The 19,554-nt window shown below is 38.8% G+C and overlaps 2 protein-coding genes across 2 annotated transcripts in view; one reads left to right on the forward strand and one right to left on the reverse strand.

Annotated features, from left to right (window-relative positions):
• Positions 1-247: 247 nt before the first annotated feature.
• ak4 (adenylate kinase 4) lies at positions 248-10,345 on the reverse strand. Its single transcript, XM_069680038.1, has 5 exons — positions 9,813-10,345; positions 8,745-8,864; positions 6,628-6,800; positions 4,217-4,335; positions 248-3,358 (listed from the first exon to the last, which is right to left on the reverse strand). Exons 1-5 carry the CDS (start codon positions 9,952-9,954, stop codon positions 3,232-3,234), a joined length of 681 nt encoding a protein of 226 aa, XP_069536139.1. The 5' UTR covers positions 9,955-10,345; the 3' UTR covers positions 248-3,231.
• Positions 10,346-17,140: 6,795 nt separating this feature from the next.
• The window catches only part of jak1 (Janus kinase 1), a 36,649-nt gene continuing 34,235 nt past the window's right edge, over positions 17,141-19,554 (forward strand). Inside the window, exon 1 of the mRNA XM_069679517.1 lies at positions 17,141-17,382. The gene's annotated coding sequence lies outside the window, so the exon portion shown is untranslated. The remainder of the gene's footprint in view (positions 17,383-19,554) is intronic.

The raw sequence follows: 19,554 nt of genomic DNA on the forward strand, positions 1-19,554 counted from the left end.
GATATTCTTACAATTGTAAAATAAAGTTTTGAGCAGTTTTGACAAAGCAGACCACCATTAAAAATGTTAAGCAAAACTTTAATTAGGATTTGAATAGTAAGTTTCATGTTCTGTTTCTGTGTGGTTACACTGCCCCCTTGCTTGCAGTTTGTTTAGACTAAGACACAGTAAAAGAAACATACAGATGTTTGCCTGTACAGTATTGTGTTGTGTAAACAGCATTAATCATATACAAAGACAGTCAAAGCAGCCTTGAGAAAATACTTTTAATTGTTCCTGGTATGTAACATGTTTAGACAGCATAAAAATAAGGAAGGAAAAAAAATCCACTGCGGTGTTGCACAACGGCAGAAGGTTGTGGTCATGCACAACGCTCACAACACGCCCATACATTAAACAACACAGACCCAGCATCAAGGCGAGTGTGAGCCCCCTCTGTGAAACCAAAGTGTGAATCAGAGACGGCTCCTATAGACTCCTACTTCCCAACAAAGTGACATTTATAGTTTACATACTTTAGCTGAAGCCACTGAGACATTTTACACACAGACACCTTATCTTGTCACTCAAGCAGAAATTTTTTTTTAGTATCTTTGATCTTCAAACTTTCTCAAAGAGCTTCAGTCCGTACAACATACATGCAACACTGACTTTCCTTAGAGTCCAGATAAAGAAATGAAAACGGCACCAAAAAGTGAGGACATTTTTATTTCCATAAAGAAAAAGATTTTTCAATGTGATTGGTTCCTTTTAACCAATACCTGATATTGTGTACGTCAGTGGTGTACTAAGGAGGGGTGCAGGGGGGGCAATCGCCCCTCCTTGGCGCCCCCATGTTTGAAAAAATGCAGTGAAAGTGTCCTCATGGACGCCCCTGTAGTAGAAAATGATAAAATTTGATTGGGTGCCTTTGCATTGGATGAATGATACATGTTTGAATATAAATTGGCCTCCGCACCGACTGAGACAGTGGCCCTCATGGGATGGCTATAGAAGAAAATGCCCCTGTTGTTGTTTCGCATCACAACTTTCTACGCACCGGTGCCCCATGGCATACAGCTGGTGCCCTTTTTTTTTTTGCCCCTGCCCCTCAAACAGCCTGAGTACGCCACTGGTGTACGTTGCTATTTTGAGCATCAAAAAGTGCTAACATTTTAGTCTAAAACAACATCACTGGAAAAACACTTAAAACCTATTTGTTTGTCTTTATTGCACAAGTTATTAAGTGTGCTTTAGTTATTTTACTGTACACTCACATGTTGTGCTATTAGTTGAAAATATGACATGTAGAAATATTTTTATTTTTATTTTTTCTGTCAGGTGAGAAAAGGTGTTCAGGCTGCAAAAGTGATCATACATTCAATCTAACAAATATGACCTTTACATCTATGACCTTGTCATGCTGCAGCAAAGTGACCTCTAACTGTCTACATTGATATCCAGCACTATTTCAAAGTTGAACAGACATTGCAAAGCATTTACAAACAATGATCTGTGACATTTCCATGATCAAAATCTCAAGGCAACTTTGTACATTAAGAAGGAATGTAACAACATCGAAGGCACTCTTTAGTCTGTGCACTGGTCTTCATCCCCGCAACAGAGTGAGATGTAGAGTGACTGTGTGGTTGTGTCTGCGTGGAACAGTCCAGCACCAGCCCAGTACATTGTCCTACATGTTATCCAGTGCAGTAATAGTCTGCAGCATTTCCAGCGCAAAAGTACAGAAAAGTAGTTTAAACAGTGCACGCTGTTTACATAACTGGTGGATATATATCATGATGAGCTGAGCTGATGAAGCCAAAGATTTAAAAACTGTTTCTGCAGGGTGGTAGCATATGCAACAGCTTATTTGTAGGCGTTATATACAGTATTTTACACAACACGCAGGCTTGCACAGGTTTCAAAATCTTAGAAAACTGCCAAATAATTTCAATCCAAGATTTAGATTTTGGTTTTTGATACGGCACATTGCATAATGTCAATATTGCTCTCAGTGAACCTGTGAATGCTCAATGAAAACCACAACCCCTCAGTTTCAGAAGGTCATAATGTGCTTTGAGGGTAATTGAAGGGGTTTCCCCCCAAAGTTTATAGAGTATATATTCATAAAAGGAAACAATATAATATTGCCTTTTTAGTTGTAAAAGTCACATTTAAAGTGCAAATAATTAAATGTGTCAGTATAAAGGACCATTTAAGTGATATATATCCCATGTCTGTATTCATTAAAGTTTTCTTTTAATGACAATGATAAGTGTGTAGGATGTGATGGTAAAACATGTTTAATGTTGGAGGGAGACGCTGAAAATTAAGTTGTTGGTTTCTTGAAATAAGATCAAAAATCTTATCTTATCTTAATCTGATTTAGGGCCTGTGTCCACTAACAGCGTTTTTTGTGCTGGCAGCTCCTGTCTTTTATTTTAAAAAATAGTGTTTTCAGCGTTCAGTGTCCTCAGCGCAGAAACACCCTCGGCGTCTGCTGTTTTTTGTCGCTGGGCTCACAGTGAAAAAGAAAAAGAAACAAATTGGACCCTCGGATGAAGGCGAGGAAAATCAAGAGTTACAACCAAAGCCATCCGTGGACGTCACACATGCAACGCTGTCTGGATATCTGGGAAGTGTGCTCCCGCAGTTACCGTTTATGGCCATAGGCGCCGCCTAAGAGAACGAAACTGAGATCTTCCAGATTGCCACTATTAAGCATACAGAGCAATTTAACACGGACTTAACAGTCTCTACCGGAAGCCGAAGTGCCTCAATTTTTGTAACCTAGCAACAGGAAAGTTGGAAGTGAGAAGCGCTCTGAAATTGAGGTTGTGGGCGCTGCCAGCACAAAAAACGCCGTTAGTGGACACGGGTCCTTAAATTCAATGTGTTGGATTTGGACATAAAAAGACACAAAATGTGAAGAATCGTTGACTTGAGTTCTTGCATGAAATGATCAAAATGATTACTTATTGCCTCGAAAGGTCTCAACATTTCACTATCATCACACGGAAATCAACACAATCAATAAAGCTCTTTGAAATATTTGCACACACAACCGACAACACGTGATTGAATCCAAAACATGTTGGATGACTACAGTTTTGATCAGTGTGCGCTCTCCATCCGTCTAATCCTCCCTATAAATGGTAAAGTTGAATCCAGAATGAAAAAGGAAACATCACCCTGCGTCCTCCGGCTGCTTCTCGACGTTTCCCTGTGCTCTTTTCATTCACAGTGCTGTCAGGGTGTGTGTGTTTGGAAGGCGCCTGATGGCTGTGTGTGTATCTTGGTGCTGAGGAGAGAGTTGATGTAAGGCCAGATCCGGTCTGTCTCTGTGCCAGAAAATGAGTGCAGGACTCCCTGTGACCTGAGGGAAGACGATAACAAATAAGAATTGAAGCCTGAAATTATAATAATTAATGATTGCTTGATTGAATGGCAGAATGTTGCCACTAAGCTATGTTAAGCCTGCAGGGGAAAAGTGACCTAAATCTAATTTTTTTGCTCATTTTTGACTCCTATTTTTAATAACTCAAATCACACAGAATCTAATTTGAGTGTTTTTTGCCATTTTTTGGTCCTTAATCAGACACAGGTCTGATTTTTCTGATGCAGTCTGAACAACCTTTCAAGCATCTTTTACGTGACGTGACTCGTTACAATCGTCATAATTTCGAGCTAGCAGGAGTGACTCTGTAAATACAAACATGGAAGAACAATGAGGTGTTACACCTCATATATAACTTCTGTAAACTGTAAATGTTGACTTCAATGGCCTCCGTGTTTACTTTCATAAGACGGCATGCTTCGTGTGGCATCTTTGTTTTTGTTCAGGACAGTTTACACTGCAATCGGATATGGCCACATTTAAACAAGACGATGATGTAACTGATATCAACAGAAGTGTTATTACCTTGAACAACCTCGCTGATGTATTGCTTTAAGACAGACAGGCTGTCTGCTCTCAGGTTTACAACTAGTTATCTGTTATATTACCTCGAAACAACTGTGTAGGAAGATTCCTTCAGACGTCCATAAAATGGCATTCTTCTGTCATTGTAATAATAAAATTATAAACTATTCATTCAACTAAAAGTAACATCCAAGACTTGCAGATTCCAGAAGAATCCATATCTGTATTCTCTCTCGAGCTAGATTACTTTGACTCTCTGTAAGGATTATTTTAAGACCATTAAATGCTTTACGGGCAGAGATATTTACTGACTTGTATAAGGCTATGACAGGCTTGGCAACATCTTTGTAGTGTCTCAGTCTGGCCATCAGGGCTTCTGGCTTGTCATCATCGTGCTGAATCAGTGGCTCCCCGGTGATGTCATCCTTACCCTGAGGGATGCAACACAAGGTCATGCATGCAACAATGCAACAAAGGTCCTCTCAAGGTAATGCATTGACATGTTACAGTTACACAGTGAAACAATAGCACATATCTGTTATTCATGTATTAATATCTTTTGGTGCATATATTATAAAGATATAAACAGCAACATTAGATGATCCTTGATCTGTCAGCAGTTTGCTATGCAAAAAATGTTCTAGTCAACAAAAATTACTGTCAAATATTAGTGATATATTGGTTTAAGATGCTCCCATGTCACATTAAATTATCTCATTTTGTTATATTTTCTTTCTGCATTCAGTTTAATAATGTAAAAAAGTTTTTATGGGACTAATTTCCTGAAATGATGCCAGTAGTACATGCCCTCAGAGTAATGTTGCAAAGTTTAGTGGCACACTGGAGACAGAGGGCAGCAAAGGTTTTGGATCAGCGTCCACTCTTGAAGCAGCTGCGAGGCATTTTGAACGGGTTATGAAACAACCTTAATTTAGTCTCATGCCTCTGTATGACCTACATTAGCAAAGGAGAACATCAGCAAGAAGATTGACTCTTTCTATATACCTTTATTTCTTCTTAATGCCGTCACCAGGTTCCATTCCCTGCTAAATTAGATGGAACAACACAGGCTCTAAGAGTCTGTGTTTACATTTTACCTTGGAGGTGTTTGCACTGATTGGTTCATTTAGAAGGAAGCAGAAAGCTGGAGGAGAATTTAATTTCTAATTTTATATATTTTTGGTGATACTTAGGTAGAATGAACAAAGACAAAAGAAAGGAATTAACCAAAGAGCCCCCGAGAAAAATCAAGGGACAGGGATAGAGCACTGGCGAGAAATACAACAGACGGAGAGAATTGCACGATTTGAAATACTGAAACTCATGTCCTAAATATTTATTTTACTCATAAGATACATCACTAGATGCAGTTTTAACATCAGTACATATATTCAGGTTAAGTTAAGTTGGAAACGCTACCACTTTTGTCCAAAGGGGCCACCAGAAACAACACAAAGTGAAAGATTGGCATCAACTGAACTAACTTTGTGCTTACTTGTGCTTATTTGCATTCATAACATCACCTCCAGATTTAAAAACATGTTGTATTACATGTTGTTGTGTCTTGTTTTTTAATTCACAAAAAAAAGTTACATTTAAAAGTTAAAAAAATCCCCAAATAAGAAACATTTCTTCACCTTCAGTACATTTTTAAGGATTGCTTGTTCTCCTGTCATTCGGCGTGTACATGTATATCATGTATGTTTTGCATGCATTTGAATGTATGTTCATTGTTTTATCAGTTCTCATGACTGTTAGGATTTTATAAACTTGTTTTAAAAAGAGAAACAATATCACTACTGATTTTAGTTAAGACAGACTACATGACTAGTTTAGTCAGTGTCGCAACAAGGACCTTGTGAAGTGCAACAACAAGCAACAGGAAGGTTGTAGTGGGCGTGGACGATGGTGGGGGTAGTTTGCGTGGACATTCATCTGTTTCCAATTTCTCATTTTGACGAGCTTCCACCCTGACATTAAAATCCTACTCGCTTCGAAAGACACTGACCCAAATCCTGCAGGGAAGAGACTTGAAGCACAAAAGTTCCTTCAAAAACTGTTTAAAAGACCAGCTCCTGTCATGTTTTAAAATATATAAAATGCTCTGCTTGAAATAATAAATGTCTGATATGTTTTTTCTGCAAAATACGTTTAATTACCTTGTAAAAATTCTCCCAAGGAATCTCCTTCTTCTCCCTCATTAAAAATTCCTTAATCTGCATACTCCCCGCCCCCTATATACATTTCCAACCGCCCCCTCCGTCACAAAAACAAAACACGTCTCTGCCATCGTTTAGTGGCAACTTGTTGAAACTTAGCGAGCTTGAAATGTAGTAATTAGTAGCAGTAACGTTAACGTTAGTACTCGTAGTAGTGAGTTTGCAAAAATGACGATGACGGTTACAGCTGGCTCACGCATCGCCATAGTTTGCACATAATGATATGCATAGCATCATCCCGTCCAGTAACGGGATTGGCTCCTTAGGTTTGTGACGTCTCAAACCTGCCAATCTGAAAACGTGTTGTTCAGCCTGTCCTTGGTACACTGCAGTTTAAAAGCAGACAGGCCCAGCCATGGAGATGACTGCTTATGTTGTCCCTGATACGTCTTGTATCACAAGAAGAACACCACATGGAGATGATTACAGGGTTAAACACTTGATTTTCACTGGAGGGGTTCTTTAAACACTGTAACTAAACTGTCTCTGTCAGAGTTATCAAACCTTGACTTTCGGCGGGTTGAAGCCCATGTTGTAGACTCTCCCACTGGCTGGATGGATCCAGCGGTCGCTCAGTCTGTCCTTCAGGGTCTCGTAGGGGATGTTGAGGCTGATGACCAGGTCGAGCTGACACAGATTGTTCAGAGCCTGGGCCTGTGCCAGAGTCCGAGGAAAACCTAGACAGACAACAGAGGGAGAGGGGAGTGTGTGAGGTAAGGTCCACCTGCAATAGTGTTAGGTTTTAAGATGATACATGGATGTATGACCTTCAGTTTTCTATAGACTACATTTAAGACTATGATTATCAGTGGGAGTTAATAACACAATGAAGACATACGTACATACATGAATAAAAAAAGGCTTTTTCACAGCTTCCACAGTGTATTCCTGTTTGACTGTTCGCTAGTTGACAGCAAGTAATGTTAGACTCAAGCTAATTCCAGTTTCCCAGTTTTGCTGTGACACAATAACACAATTATGTACATTCGAATAGACAGTACTCTCACTAACTTACCCTGTAGTCATTAAAAGAGGCGAGGGAAGAGTCTACAGTCATGCTAGCAGCACTGTGAGGCTGCACTCAGGCACTGTGTTGCTATGCTAACATCAGCATGCTAACATGCTTACAAAGCTAGCATGCCGACGTTACATTATTTGTCATTTGTCACTGATTTTCCAGCGTTAATCTCTCTGAGAAAACTCTTTCTCCTCTTGCCCTCGTCTACAGGGAGGTCAGAGGTCAAGTGACTTACAGAGCAGCACTGCTCAAGGGAACGTCAGAAAGGGGGCAATGCACATGCTGGCTTACTGTAAATGTAGGTCCTGTTTTAAAGCCATCATCTATCTCGAGCCACAAACATGTTATTGTTTGGTTTTACGCTTTGGTGTACAAGCATTTGGCCTCGTCTCCAGTTTATTGCTACCCTCTGTGTCAGCGCGGAAACTGGCAACCACTCTGTACGTTCCTTTGTTTGGTCATTAAAGAGCTGCTGAATCTCTCTAACCAGAATGCCGAGCTGCCAACAAATGAGTGACAGGAAGGCACCAATCAGAGGGGAAGAGGAGGATAAATATGTATGAAAGTGTCAGTGCAGGAATACCATGCAAATCAATATTCTCCCCGCACTAATAACCGTGCCGATCAGAGAGTCATAAGATAAACACGATGAACTGAGACAGATTCACCCACGTGTGTTTGCGTGTCAGTCTGTGAGTGTGTGTGTAACCTTGATGTGTTTGCCCTGTTATCTTGCTTAACAAAAATGATGTGTTTAGTGGACGTGTTTCAATGCACCAACCGGTTTGTTTCATCAATGTTTGGCATCTCTCTTTAAGATAATATTTAACTTGGGAAATAGACGTCTGATATAACTAAATATGTTACTGGATAACATCTTTCTAAAGAAGGAAAGAAAGACATAGTTTAATATTTTATATCCTCCCACTCCTAAAGCCGTTTTCAACCAGTAAAAGTACTTATGTCTGCATAGTGTAAATGTGAATTATGTTGGCAAATACTCAATTCATGGTGACTCGAAAGATATCTAAAGGTAAACAGAGGTCACTGAGAGAAAGCTTGGCACTGATTGTGAAACTTGGCAACCCTCCTTATATTAACAGAAGTCATTTTGAAATGGCATCTTTGATCTTTGATTTGTGATTTCTGTAAGTTGAGAAACAGTCGGGAGCATGCACAGACCTGGGAATACTGTATGCAGTGCCTCTGAGTACTAATTACCCACAGATGTAGGATAATGTAGAGTATTTTTCCACTTACTGAGGCTACTCCTTAGACTCAAGTGCAGGAGGAACTAACTGCATGTGGCCCTTTGGGGAGAGAGGGATGTCTGTGAAAACGCAGAGGTGTAAAAAGAAAATGCTTTCCTGATGGCCCTGCCTCAAAGATGGCTATCAGACTGGGCACATTGGGGGCGGCACCTCGGTTGACCAATCAGATTTACAGGCTTGGCTGGCAGTTCCCACAACAAGCCCTGAGGCTGCGTTCTGGAGATCATGTTTCCTCGCTACAAATAATCAAGACAAAGGATGGAATACAATACACGAGGCCAACAGACCATTCACTGTCATTGAGTTAGAATAAACACAACTATATGTCTTACCATCCAGCAGCCAGCTGTGCCCGATCAGTTGCTCCAGTCTGGGCAGCATCAGTCTTGTCATCACATGGTCCGGCACCAGCAGGCTTCTTTCCACGTAGCTCCTCACTAGCACACCTGCCTCTGATGCACAACACAGAGGTATAGATTGTCAGTGATGTATGTTTCTGATTCGTGCAAATAAAATTCAATACATGACAGGTCATGGCATGTTTAATGTATCCGACCTTGATAAACAAAAACTTGCTTGATGACATTTAAGAGCATCTTGGTAACTTGATCTGAGATAGAAATTGGTTATAAAATCCTGCCTGTAACCTCTCCCATCTTTTTTTACTTTAAATTCAACTAGAGCCTCAGGGCCTCATATGAATAATTTATTCAAAATTCCTGCCAAGTCACTGTAATCGTTACACACACTCATGGATGTCTAAATCCTGAAACATGCTTTAAAAACAAAAAGAGAAAAGCCTTAGTTACCCTCATCCAGCAAGCCACAACACTACTGAAACTACTCAGTAATTGCCACCCAGCCCACATGTTTTTACTTAAGGCTCTCTGCACTCAACTCCAACTTATTATCAGTATACAAGAGCTTGGCGCATCATGCCTAGGGGTACATTATATCCAGTTGGGTTGCTATAATGAGAAACTTCACAGTCATATAATCAATACGGTGCAAGTTTAGGGGGGGTCATTGTGATTAAAAACCTTGATAGGGGGGCTTTAACTGGAGTAGCACTGAGTTATTGTGGCTTTGGACACTTCTGCAGCTTAAATCGCTACACTAGATTAAAAGCAGATAAGGAAGAAAATCAAGTGAAAGGATAGAGTGATGATGATTTCCTGTCAAAATTAGCTTCTAGAAAAGGCACTTCATCCTGTAAACTTCCCACTTTTTCTGCTATGATTAAGTTTTGTAACACTTTCAGTGATGATGAAAGACAGAAAAGTAGAAGAAACCCGCACATGCAGCGTAGAAAAACACGCGTATGATACATACTGCATGGCTCTTCCTGTATTGACGTTTGGGCTACAGTAACGTGTCTGTAGATGGCAGATGTATCCTACCTGTATTTGCCACTATGCTCTCTCGTAAATAGTGGCCACTGGACAGGTATTGCAGGCCAAAGCTTTCCGCAATCCTCTTGGATATCGTTCCTTTCCCTGATCCGGGTGGACCCATGATAGCAGCTCGGAATAACTTTGCCATGTCTTGCTCAAACACGGACTCCTGTATCTCTAAAACCTCTGGGATGCACAATAGTCGCCTTTCCTGTTCGTGCGCGTGAGAACGAAGCAAACTCCTGATCAATTGCACGCATGAGAGTACAAACAAACGGACGCCTGGGTGGCTTATAAACTTGTCTTGCCAATGTAAATTTTAGCTCGTCTCTAGAGTATTCGCTTCTTTACGCAGAGCCAAACTCTCTGCGCACGTTGGAGACGTCCTGCTCTATTTTTCTCAGCTCGAGTCAAAACGCCTTCTTCTTCCTCTTCTTCTCTTTTTTTCTCGGGTCCTTTATGGAAACATTACGCTCCTCTACGTCTTTAAGGACACAGATTTTTCTCTGCGAATGAATGAGGGAGTCGCCACAACGCCCTATTTTTCTGCGCACATCATCCATAAAAAATGCGGATGACTGATTCGCATGAACTTTGCGGGGTAAACTGGTAACTGTAGTTTTTATATGGAAGTCACGAAAAAGAGCAACAATGAAGTCCTTTTACTGTTATACAGAGATTACTGTTATACAGAGATGAAACACAATCCATCCATCTATCTATCTATCTATCTATCTATCTATCTATCTATCTATGTATTTTCAAAATAAAATACATTAAATTGCAAAAAGATTTGCCCCATATTTCTTCCCGTTTTAAAAGCCTTTATTAAAGTTATGGTGAGCTGTAACTGCAAGGATTTTTGTGGGGCATAAAATATTTTATGAATTGAATGGCAACATGTTGGGGCTTGTTACGTGGATTTTATGAAGAAGAATCACGCCACTGATTTATGACAAGCCAGAAAAGGGCGTCTCAGTTTATTTAATGTGAGCTGACAACATAGAATACTAAAATTAAAATATAAAAATTAGCAATAATCCCTCTACAGTAAACACATTTTGGAATTTGACATGTTGGGACTGAAATAAATATATTCCAGTTACAGATGAGAGATACTGTAAATCATGCATGTTATCTCAGTGATAACCTGGGCTATTCTTGGATTCCACCACTTGTTGACAGCATTTTCTTTCAGATCACAGTGTTTGTTATTGGTTATTTTTTTCACATGGTTTTTGCACTGTTGGCAGCAGGCGCACAAAAGCACATGAGTCGTTGTCATTGCGCGCAACGTTTGCGGACGGAATAGATCTTGTGAGTACTTGTTGCGAGCCATACGGCGGCGGCAGCGTCCCGGAGCTGTCAAATATTGCGCACAGCCTTCAGTCTTCAGTCAGTGGAGTAAGCAGACTAATCCATCAGACAAACAACTCGGGGGATTAACCTTTTTTAGCCTCGCGAAAGTAGTTTTCGCCTCCGCACCCGGAAGCCTGCTTTTAAAATCATTATTAATTTGTCACATGGCTTTTGGAGAATTCAATAACAACAAAAAATGGCGACAATCACGTTGCTCTGTGTGGTCTTGCTGCGTCATTAAAAATATTCATGTAAACACGCGGAATTGGACGGGAAAATCGCAGGTAGGTGAGCCAGATATTTCTTATATATTACATGCGGACTGGTTGCAATTAAGATTAAAATATTATAGTTAAATCCTTCAGCATGCTGTTTGTTTTTGCCTAGGAAAGGGGTGTGTATGCAATGCTGGGCGTTAACGTTTGGCTGCACAATATTCAACATTGCATTTTTATCTTGTCTGTAGTCGTTTATTAGGAACATATGCAGCTTACTCCAACCAGGTATGCATTGTTTTATGTAATGACATAAATTACGGTGTTGTTAAGGTTTGGGCAACTTTTGTTAAATTGTAGCAACACGCTTTGGCACAGCTAATTTCAGTTCTTGCTATCGTCTTCACTCGCTGGTATTAGTATCGGAGCCATTGATCCGTATTACTGCATGTTATCCTGCACTGTTAGTAGCTTATAGTTCTTTATATTGAGGGTCTGTGTAATATGGACGCGCTTTTTTCACACAGTCTGGTTTTACAGACACTGATGACAACATATGTAGCACTCAGGCCTGACTACGTGTTCGTCCTCTGCCTTTTTTAGTTGTTGCACATGTTGCTTTTTGCTTTTCACGTCTGACACGAACATTTCTTGGCCAGAGAGCCCTGCGCGGCGGGGCTAATGGAGTTGTTTACATGAAGTGCGGAGGGCGGACTGACTGACGGAGGAGGAGGTGGAGCCGCTACGTCGGCCAGAGACGCCACCGGACTGCTCGAGAGGCTTCTGGCGGCCGAGGGGGGGCGGAGCCCGCGAGGAGAATCATAACAAGTCTGACGTCACTCGGCCTTGTGGTTGGTATGAATAATATACAGTATAGTTTGTCTCCACCGAGTCAAAGCAGGAAGGAGGTTCGGGGGGAAAAGTACCCGTAATTGTTTTATGAGATGAAACATTAACTAGCCCTCTGTGAGAGAGCAATAAAAACATGGAACAAATTAAATATGTATAGCGTCAGAGGTCGCAAAACAGTGCTTAACATGTGCATCATGATAAAATAAATCATTGGACTCTAAGTTAAGCCCCCCATTACCAAGAAATGTACAATTTTAATGGAATTTCAAATGTATCAAGTAGGCCATTGAGTTTACATTGCACGTGCAGGGTTGTGCATTATTAATCGTCTCCCTTCAGACACGGTTTAGTAAAAGTTTCACCGATAATGGACGACAAAGTTGGTCTTTTCCTGGAAATAATCAATAATTATACCACTGGTTATACTTCTTGCTGGTGCCAATTTTTGTGAATGATTTTTTTTAAAAACAAATGTATTCAAATGAAGTATTGTTAGGTTACATGTCCATTCTGTATTATTTTTACATTCTAGTATTAGCTACTGAATGTTACTTGAAATGTATTTACACGGAAACAAACTAAATGCTGGAGATACAACTAGAACATGTTTTGTATAAGATAGCAGCTTTCACTTTGCACCTGTTGACCTGGAGCACAGATATTGAGGTTGGATGGCCAACGGAGCGAAGCCCCCCAACTGCTAGATTTGACAGGCTGCCCTGGTTCAGTTATCACAGTGCTGATGCTGTCCCCATCGAAGGTACAGTACTGTGATAACTGAAGGATGGCTGCCAACTTGACACGACTGCGGTGAATCTGTTCAGCCAAAGAGGAGCAAAGAGAAGAAAGAAATGATTGTGCCATGTAGCTCAAACATCCTTATGTTTTTATTTATAAAGCTGTTTCTGGAGCTGAATCCGTCTGAAGAGTGTTACTCGATGGGTAATCGTTTTGGCTGTTATTGTGTGAGTCAGTATGTAACTTCTGCTTTTACTGAAAGAAATAAAGTGAATTTTCATTTATTTTAATGTCTATGAGGCTTTTTTAATCTCTTCTTTTGGAAATGTATTGGTTTGCTGCCAGAAAAAAGTCCACCAATAAATTACTAAAGTTTTGATAAATCAATTTTTATATCAAATTTAATACTTTATTGAATCTTTTCTATAGCATCGCAAATTACATTCAATTTAGCTTCAAAACTAATGAACAAACTTAACAAAAAAAAACAGTCTACATTAATTTCCTGAATTCCCAGCTTGATTACTCCAGTGCTGATGGTAAATGATAAATGGACTGCACTTATATAGAGCTTTTCTAGTCTTTCAACCACTCAAAGCGCTTTTACACTACATGTCACATTCACCCATTCACACACTGATGGCAGAGGCTGCTACAGTAAAGAAGTAAATAGCACTAATCCCATTCACAAACCGATGGCTATGCCACCAGGGCAATGTGGGGTTCAGTGTCTTACCCAACACTTCGACATGTAGACTGTAGCAGTCAGGGATCGAACCACCAACCTTCCTTGAGAGACGACTGACTCTACCACCGAGCCACAGCCACCCTGCAGTCATCACATCTTTTAAATATCAGTGTTTTATAATTATAATATTGTGCTCTTAAATTCTTTCTTGACTGAACTATTAATGATCAACAGAGAGGAGCACAGGTCTACAGGTTGAAGCGTAATGTAATCCTGAACTGTTGCTGCACATCTTGCCAACAGAGGGGGCTAGAGGTTTATTATTAAGCTGATTTGTGGCGTACAAAACAAGTCCTGCAGCTTTGTTCTACTGTGTTATCTGCTCATGGAACCTTGATAATGAATACGATGTTTGCATAGTTTAAAAAAAAAAAAAAAAAGGTTCATTTGTAGCGTTAGATAAGATTAAATATAGCCTAATGATCCAGCTGAAACCAGATTTGATAAAACCATTAAAAAAGCTCATATTTATTGATCTATTAGTGTCTGAATTACATAAGTACAGGCTGACTGATTCAAAGCTTCTGTGTATGATTCACAGACATTACATCTACAGCCACTGTTTTTTTCTCGTTCCTATGTAATGTCCGATATATGTCAATATATGTCCTGTCCTTTAGGCTGACGTGAGTCATGTTTTTCAGAAGATTGTTTTGAATGTTAATACCCTGTTTGAGTCATGTCTGATAAACCACAGGTCACTCTGCACCTGTCATTCGTATGTTTCACTCAAAGGGTAAATAACTGCAGCTATACTGTGGAAATCCCCTCAGACTCATGATACATGCTTTGTTTTTGTCTCACTCTAACCTCATTCTGCTCGACGTGTATGATCCACGTGTTTTTCTATAGAAACTTTCTGTTTTTATTTTTATAAAACATGAAACGTCTAGTTAGATTATGTTGAAAAAGATTTAACCGAAATGAAAAACAAGCTGCCAAACCTGCTAATATTTATGATACTTCTGTTTCTGGATATGTTCACTACTCTAAATGTTATTGGCGGCCATGATCATGGGGAACTTTCTGCCATACTTCCTTTAAAGAAAGACGATAAAGCGATTACTGGGATGTGTCATGGGAGGTCCCTCCCTTAGAATGAACCACCCATATTTATTTTTTCACGTCCTCATTCTTTCACTGCAGGAAGTGCGATGTTTTCCATTTTGTCAACACACTTCCTTGTCTTTTCCCCATGTTGCTTTGATTACAGAGTAAGGGACTTACATGCAGTTGATAGCTGCTGCAGGGATGCAGTTTACTGCTGAAGACAAAGTCCTCTGTGACCTGATCTCCCTTTGTTGTTGCTGACACTTGTCACTGCACACTGCACACTGAAGACTGAAAACAAAAATTTAACTTCATTTTCATTTTCTTAACATTATAAATATTTAATCAATGCTTATAACACACATAGTTGTAAGTATAAATAAGTGTTTAGTAATGTTTTTGTCAACAAATGTAGCTCATCCTGTTGGCTACAATAAGTAGACACTGGTTTATAACATATTAGGAGTTAAAAACTGTTCTTACATAAGCCCTTTAATTTCCTTATAACTGTGGAGAATTAGGAGACTCTTATGTCTAAAAAGACTGGTTTAAACGGGCAAGATTTGTAATCATTAAATCATTAGTTCAAATCATTATGTCAATATTTCAGCTTGTCTACATACTTGATATTTTGCAGCAGTCAGTGTGGGGAATTCCACTTTTTTTTTTTGAAGGTGACTCACATCTTCGACTTTGATCCAAGATTCCAAATCTCCCCTTTGTTACACATTTTTTAGAGAGCAGGAACCGACAGATGATTTCGCAATAAAATATCTCAGTATTTGATTAAGAGTTTGGGGAACATATATTTAGGATATGGGGAAACAGTTGCCTGTAAACAACCAAATCCAAAAGGACAGTTATGCAAATTCTCCAGAGGTAGGGACAGTTGCAGTGGCAGTTACTATTGGCTATGGGTACATGTTATGGAGCTTTGGATACACGATCACAAAGGTGTATTTATAGTTTTGTCCACATACAGAGTGGGAAAAAGAAAACCTGATACAGTATTCACAATGTTGAAGTAAGTGAGAGTGGAAGTCCCCCCGTCTTATTTTTGTCACTTTTGAAAACATCCCATGTCATTGTTCCCCTTGAGACTTTGCTTTATCTTATCATCTCCACTCAAAAATAGGTTTGCATTCATATTGCAGAATATCTTTGTAAAGTTTGATACTAAAAGTCAACCTTTGGACTGGAATGTTTGTCTCTGTTGCCTAAAATCTGACTGTAAGACATGTCCCTGAAAGCATCATTATTTTGTAACATTCCAACTAAAGTGGAAGCCTGACTTGACTTCACAGTAAAGAGACTTGACTTTATAGTTAAGAGTAAGACATCTTTTGCCCAGCAGTAAACATTTTCTTTTGAAGGAGAAGAGTTTTAAAAGTTCATTGAGCTTTTTGGTGAGAAAAAAAAACCATATAAGACACAAACTATAATTAAAACCACATCATCTATTTATTTATTTTTTACATCTTAAAACCTGACTGGAGGGGGTCTTTACTCTTAACAGAAGAACTACACAGGAAGTCATTTTGACTGTTTTTAAGTTTTGCGATGTAATAACTTAAAAAACCATAAAAATAAAACTTCCTTATGGGAACTACCTTTTTGACCACTTTTCGCCACAGCATGAGTAATACATGTTAAAGGGCACACACACAAACACACAGAGGGGGGAAACAAAGACCATAACAAAAAGAGAAAGAAAGAAAGAAAACAAAACAAAAATTACATTCATGTTTTTCTATGGCACAGTTTTTGATAAATATCATGTTATATCTTTACATCGGACTAAATGCATTCAATTATTGCACATCTTTTAGACATTCCTTAATATCTCAACAGTGAATATTTTAAATACTTAACTCTGAACCATTGCATCCTCTGGTTAATATTTTGAAAGTTCATGCACAGCTTTTTCATTTCAAATAATATTTATATACTTTTTCACATTCTGTATTGTAAATATCCTATCTTATATATTTGTTTCCTGAATTTCTTATTTTTCTTTATGTTTATTGTATGCATCTTTTAGACCAAGGATAATTCCTTTAATGTAAAAATTACTTGGCAATAAGTCTGATTCTGATATTTTGTAAGTCTTAATATACTTTTTTTGTTTCAAATAGTAATCTGGTTCTATTTTGTCAAAATTATGTATAAAGTGCAGGAAGTTGGCATACTTTCTGGTCATTTTTTTCTCACGCACTCTCGAGTCCGAGTCAATACAGTCTATGGTCTGCGAACAACAACAAAGGGTTAACAACGTCATCCTGAGTGACTTGCTGAGCAGCCAATCAGCTGCCGCCTTTAGTCGAAAGTCACTGCGTTGTTTTCGGGAAGGGGGATGTTACTTGTCAGGAAGGGTTAGCAAGAGCAGAGGTGGACTACGTCTCCGTTCTTGCTACCAAACATCAAAATTCCGTGGAATTAACTTAATATAACTGACCTTCTGGATACTAGAGCGTTTTCTTGAGAGGTTTGGGGATCGAATAACCGACAAGCGATATTTGAAATCCTTCTAGAAAGGAGCTTCAACTTGGTTGAAGCGTCTAATGTACTAACCGAAACGGAAGTAACTTTCCAGCTGTCTGGCTTCGCTCGCGAGGTGAGTAAATGTCCGTTTTTTAAAATGTAACCATCGAAAGAAATGTCTGTCTTCTGGTCCATTTTACACCTAAACGTGTTTGTCATTTTCCCCTGTCGTTGTCAAGTGGGGAAATATCCAGCTACTCTTTTCTTTGGCCATTTAGGTGAAGTGGCTAACAAGCTAATGCCAACCAATGTAAGGTTAGTCCACTTGGCATCACAGCAATGAAAGAGTCCATGTTGAGTGGCACATCACGGGCTGATGGATGCTGGAAAAATGTACTGGTGATTAAAATTTGATCTTTGTAAGACTTTAGTTTGGAGTAGCCCATACAAATTAACAGTGAACATGTGGAGCATTGGGGAGACCTGATGCAATCACTATCAACTACAATCAAGGGCCTACTGTACATGAAAAGTTTGATATGAGATGACAAGAGATTTAGTGCAATCTGTGTTTCAAGGCTGTTGTATTGGAGTTGATTTAGGCAAGGCAAGGCAACTTTATTTATAAAGCGCCATTCATACATAAAGCAATTCAAAGTGCTTTACACAGTTAAAAGCAGAGCATTATGACATAAAATACAAAATACTGGGTATTTGTCTTGGGTCCCAGACTCCTACTGCTGCAATTGAATTTATTTAATGGATTTAATGAGAATGTTTCTACTTTAACTAAAATGTCTATACTGTCTATAATTATAATAATTCTTGTTGTGACTAAAAAAAGACATTATGAAGCGGTCACCTTGCACCGTGGGAACGTGTGATTTTTAAACAATTTATATTTATATTTTATAAACCATCAATTCATTGATTATTTGGGGATTCTTTGATCGTAGAAAAATGTCAGATGCAGCCCTTCCTGTAGAGCCGATATTGCACGAAATCATTCAAAATCTACATTGAATAGTAAGTGGCTTCACACATTTGAGGTTGACAAAAGTAGGTGCTTCTTCCTCCTGAACCCAAACACACACGCATACATATACACACCAACACCCACAGAATTTGTCCTTACAACCACGTACCAAAAAATAATTTCAAACAGTGAAAGAACGTCGTTTTTTGCTGGTCTCCCCAATATAAGTTGCAACTATCAGACGTTGAACATTTAAAGCCAAGGATTTTATTTTTCTGAATTATATCTGCATCAACCATTTTTTTTTAAATACATGAACTTAGATATCAAGTTTGTAATTCTAAATATTAAACAAAAAACAGAATTAAATTTGAATCAAGCAATATAATCAGACCTTTTTTAATATCCTTTAATATGGGATAGTTATCGAAGTTGATCATTTTTGGTAGTTTGATCTTTTGTTTTCTTTGAAGAAACAAAATAGACCCACCTTTTAGTATTCACCATGACATTTAACATGAAAAGCACCAGATTTCCACTCAGTTGACCTCTTCTTGTATTAGTGGTGATTAACAGTAAATTATCTGCCCACTGGATTTTCATTAGGCACACTAGTTTTGCTGCTTTGTGAAAGTGACATATTGTGTAACATCTTTTGCTAAAACGAAACAAAATGGACATTTAAAAAAAAAAAAATCCGGCCTATTTAAATAACAGTGTTGTGTGTATTTTACCAGCTTCTATTTAAGTTGATAAAATTCAGTTGCATTGAATATTGAAATGTCAGTGTCTACTGAGGATTAAGAGAGTAGTGAACATGTCATGCCTTATGAAATGTCATTAAGGTAGCATTTTGTCCAGTGAATTCTTCTTCTGTAGCCTAATGTCTGTTAATCAGTGAAATTACTGTCGGTGGTATTACAACCCTAGATTTATACATTCAGAAGAAGAAGATGGAGGCTATGGTGAAGTTCAAATATATCTGGTTGATTCATGTAACAAAGCTTCAAAGTGTTTGCCACTGAATTTGTTTTGTGTGTGTGTGGGTTTTTTTCCCCTGGAAACTGGGAAAAAATCCAGATAGATCTCACGACGAGACGGTTTGAATCCCAGACAATTCAAGAACTTAGTCATGCTTTTTAGTTTCATTTTTGTTTTCTGCAAAATGTTGCAATCGAACCAACTTAATGAACATCCTGTAAAAAATAGTCCCTGACTTTGCCCAATTGACAGATGTACTAACATTTGTGCTGACACAGCTACCGAAAAATCCCCTGTAGAATTGCACACTAAATGATTTATTTATACTGTGTTAAGACATAGTTAAGA

This window comes from Semicossyphus pulcher, unplaced genomic scaffold (genome assembly GCF_022749685.1).
Source record: "Semicossyphus pulcher isolate SPU_LCO1_2020_fin unplaced genomic scaffold, fSemPul1.0.p SCAF_4, whole genome shotgun sequence".
NCBI lineage: Eukaryota > Metazoa > Chordata > Actinopteri > Labriformes > Labridae > Semicossyphus > Semicossyphus pulcher.

Coding starts and splice junctions, on each gene's coding strand:
- ak4 (XM_069680038.1), bottom strand. CDS start 9,954: ATGGCAAAGTTATTCCGAGCTGCTATCATGGGTCCACCCGGATCAGGG. Junction 8,865..9,812: donor GAGCATAGTGGCAAATACAG/GTAGGATACATC, acceptor GTTGTGCATCAG/AGGCAGGTGTGCTAGTGAGG. Junction 4,336..6,627: donor TCAACCCGCCGAAAGTCAAG/GTTTGATAACTC, acceptor TGCATCCCTCAG/GGTAAGGATGACATCACCGG.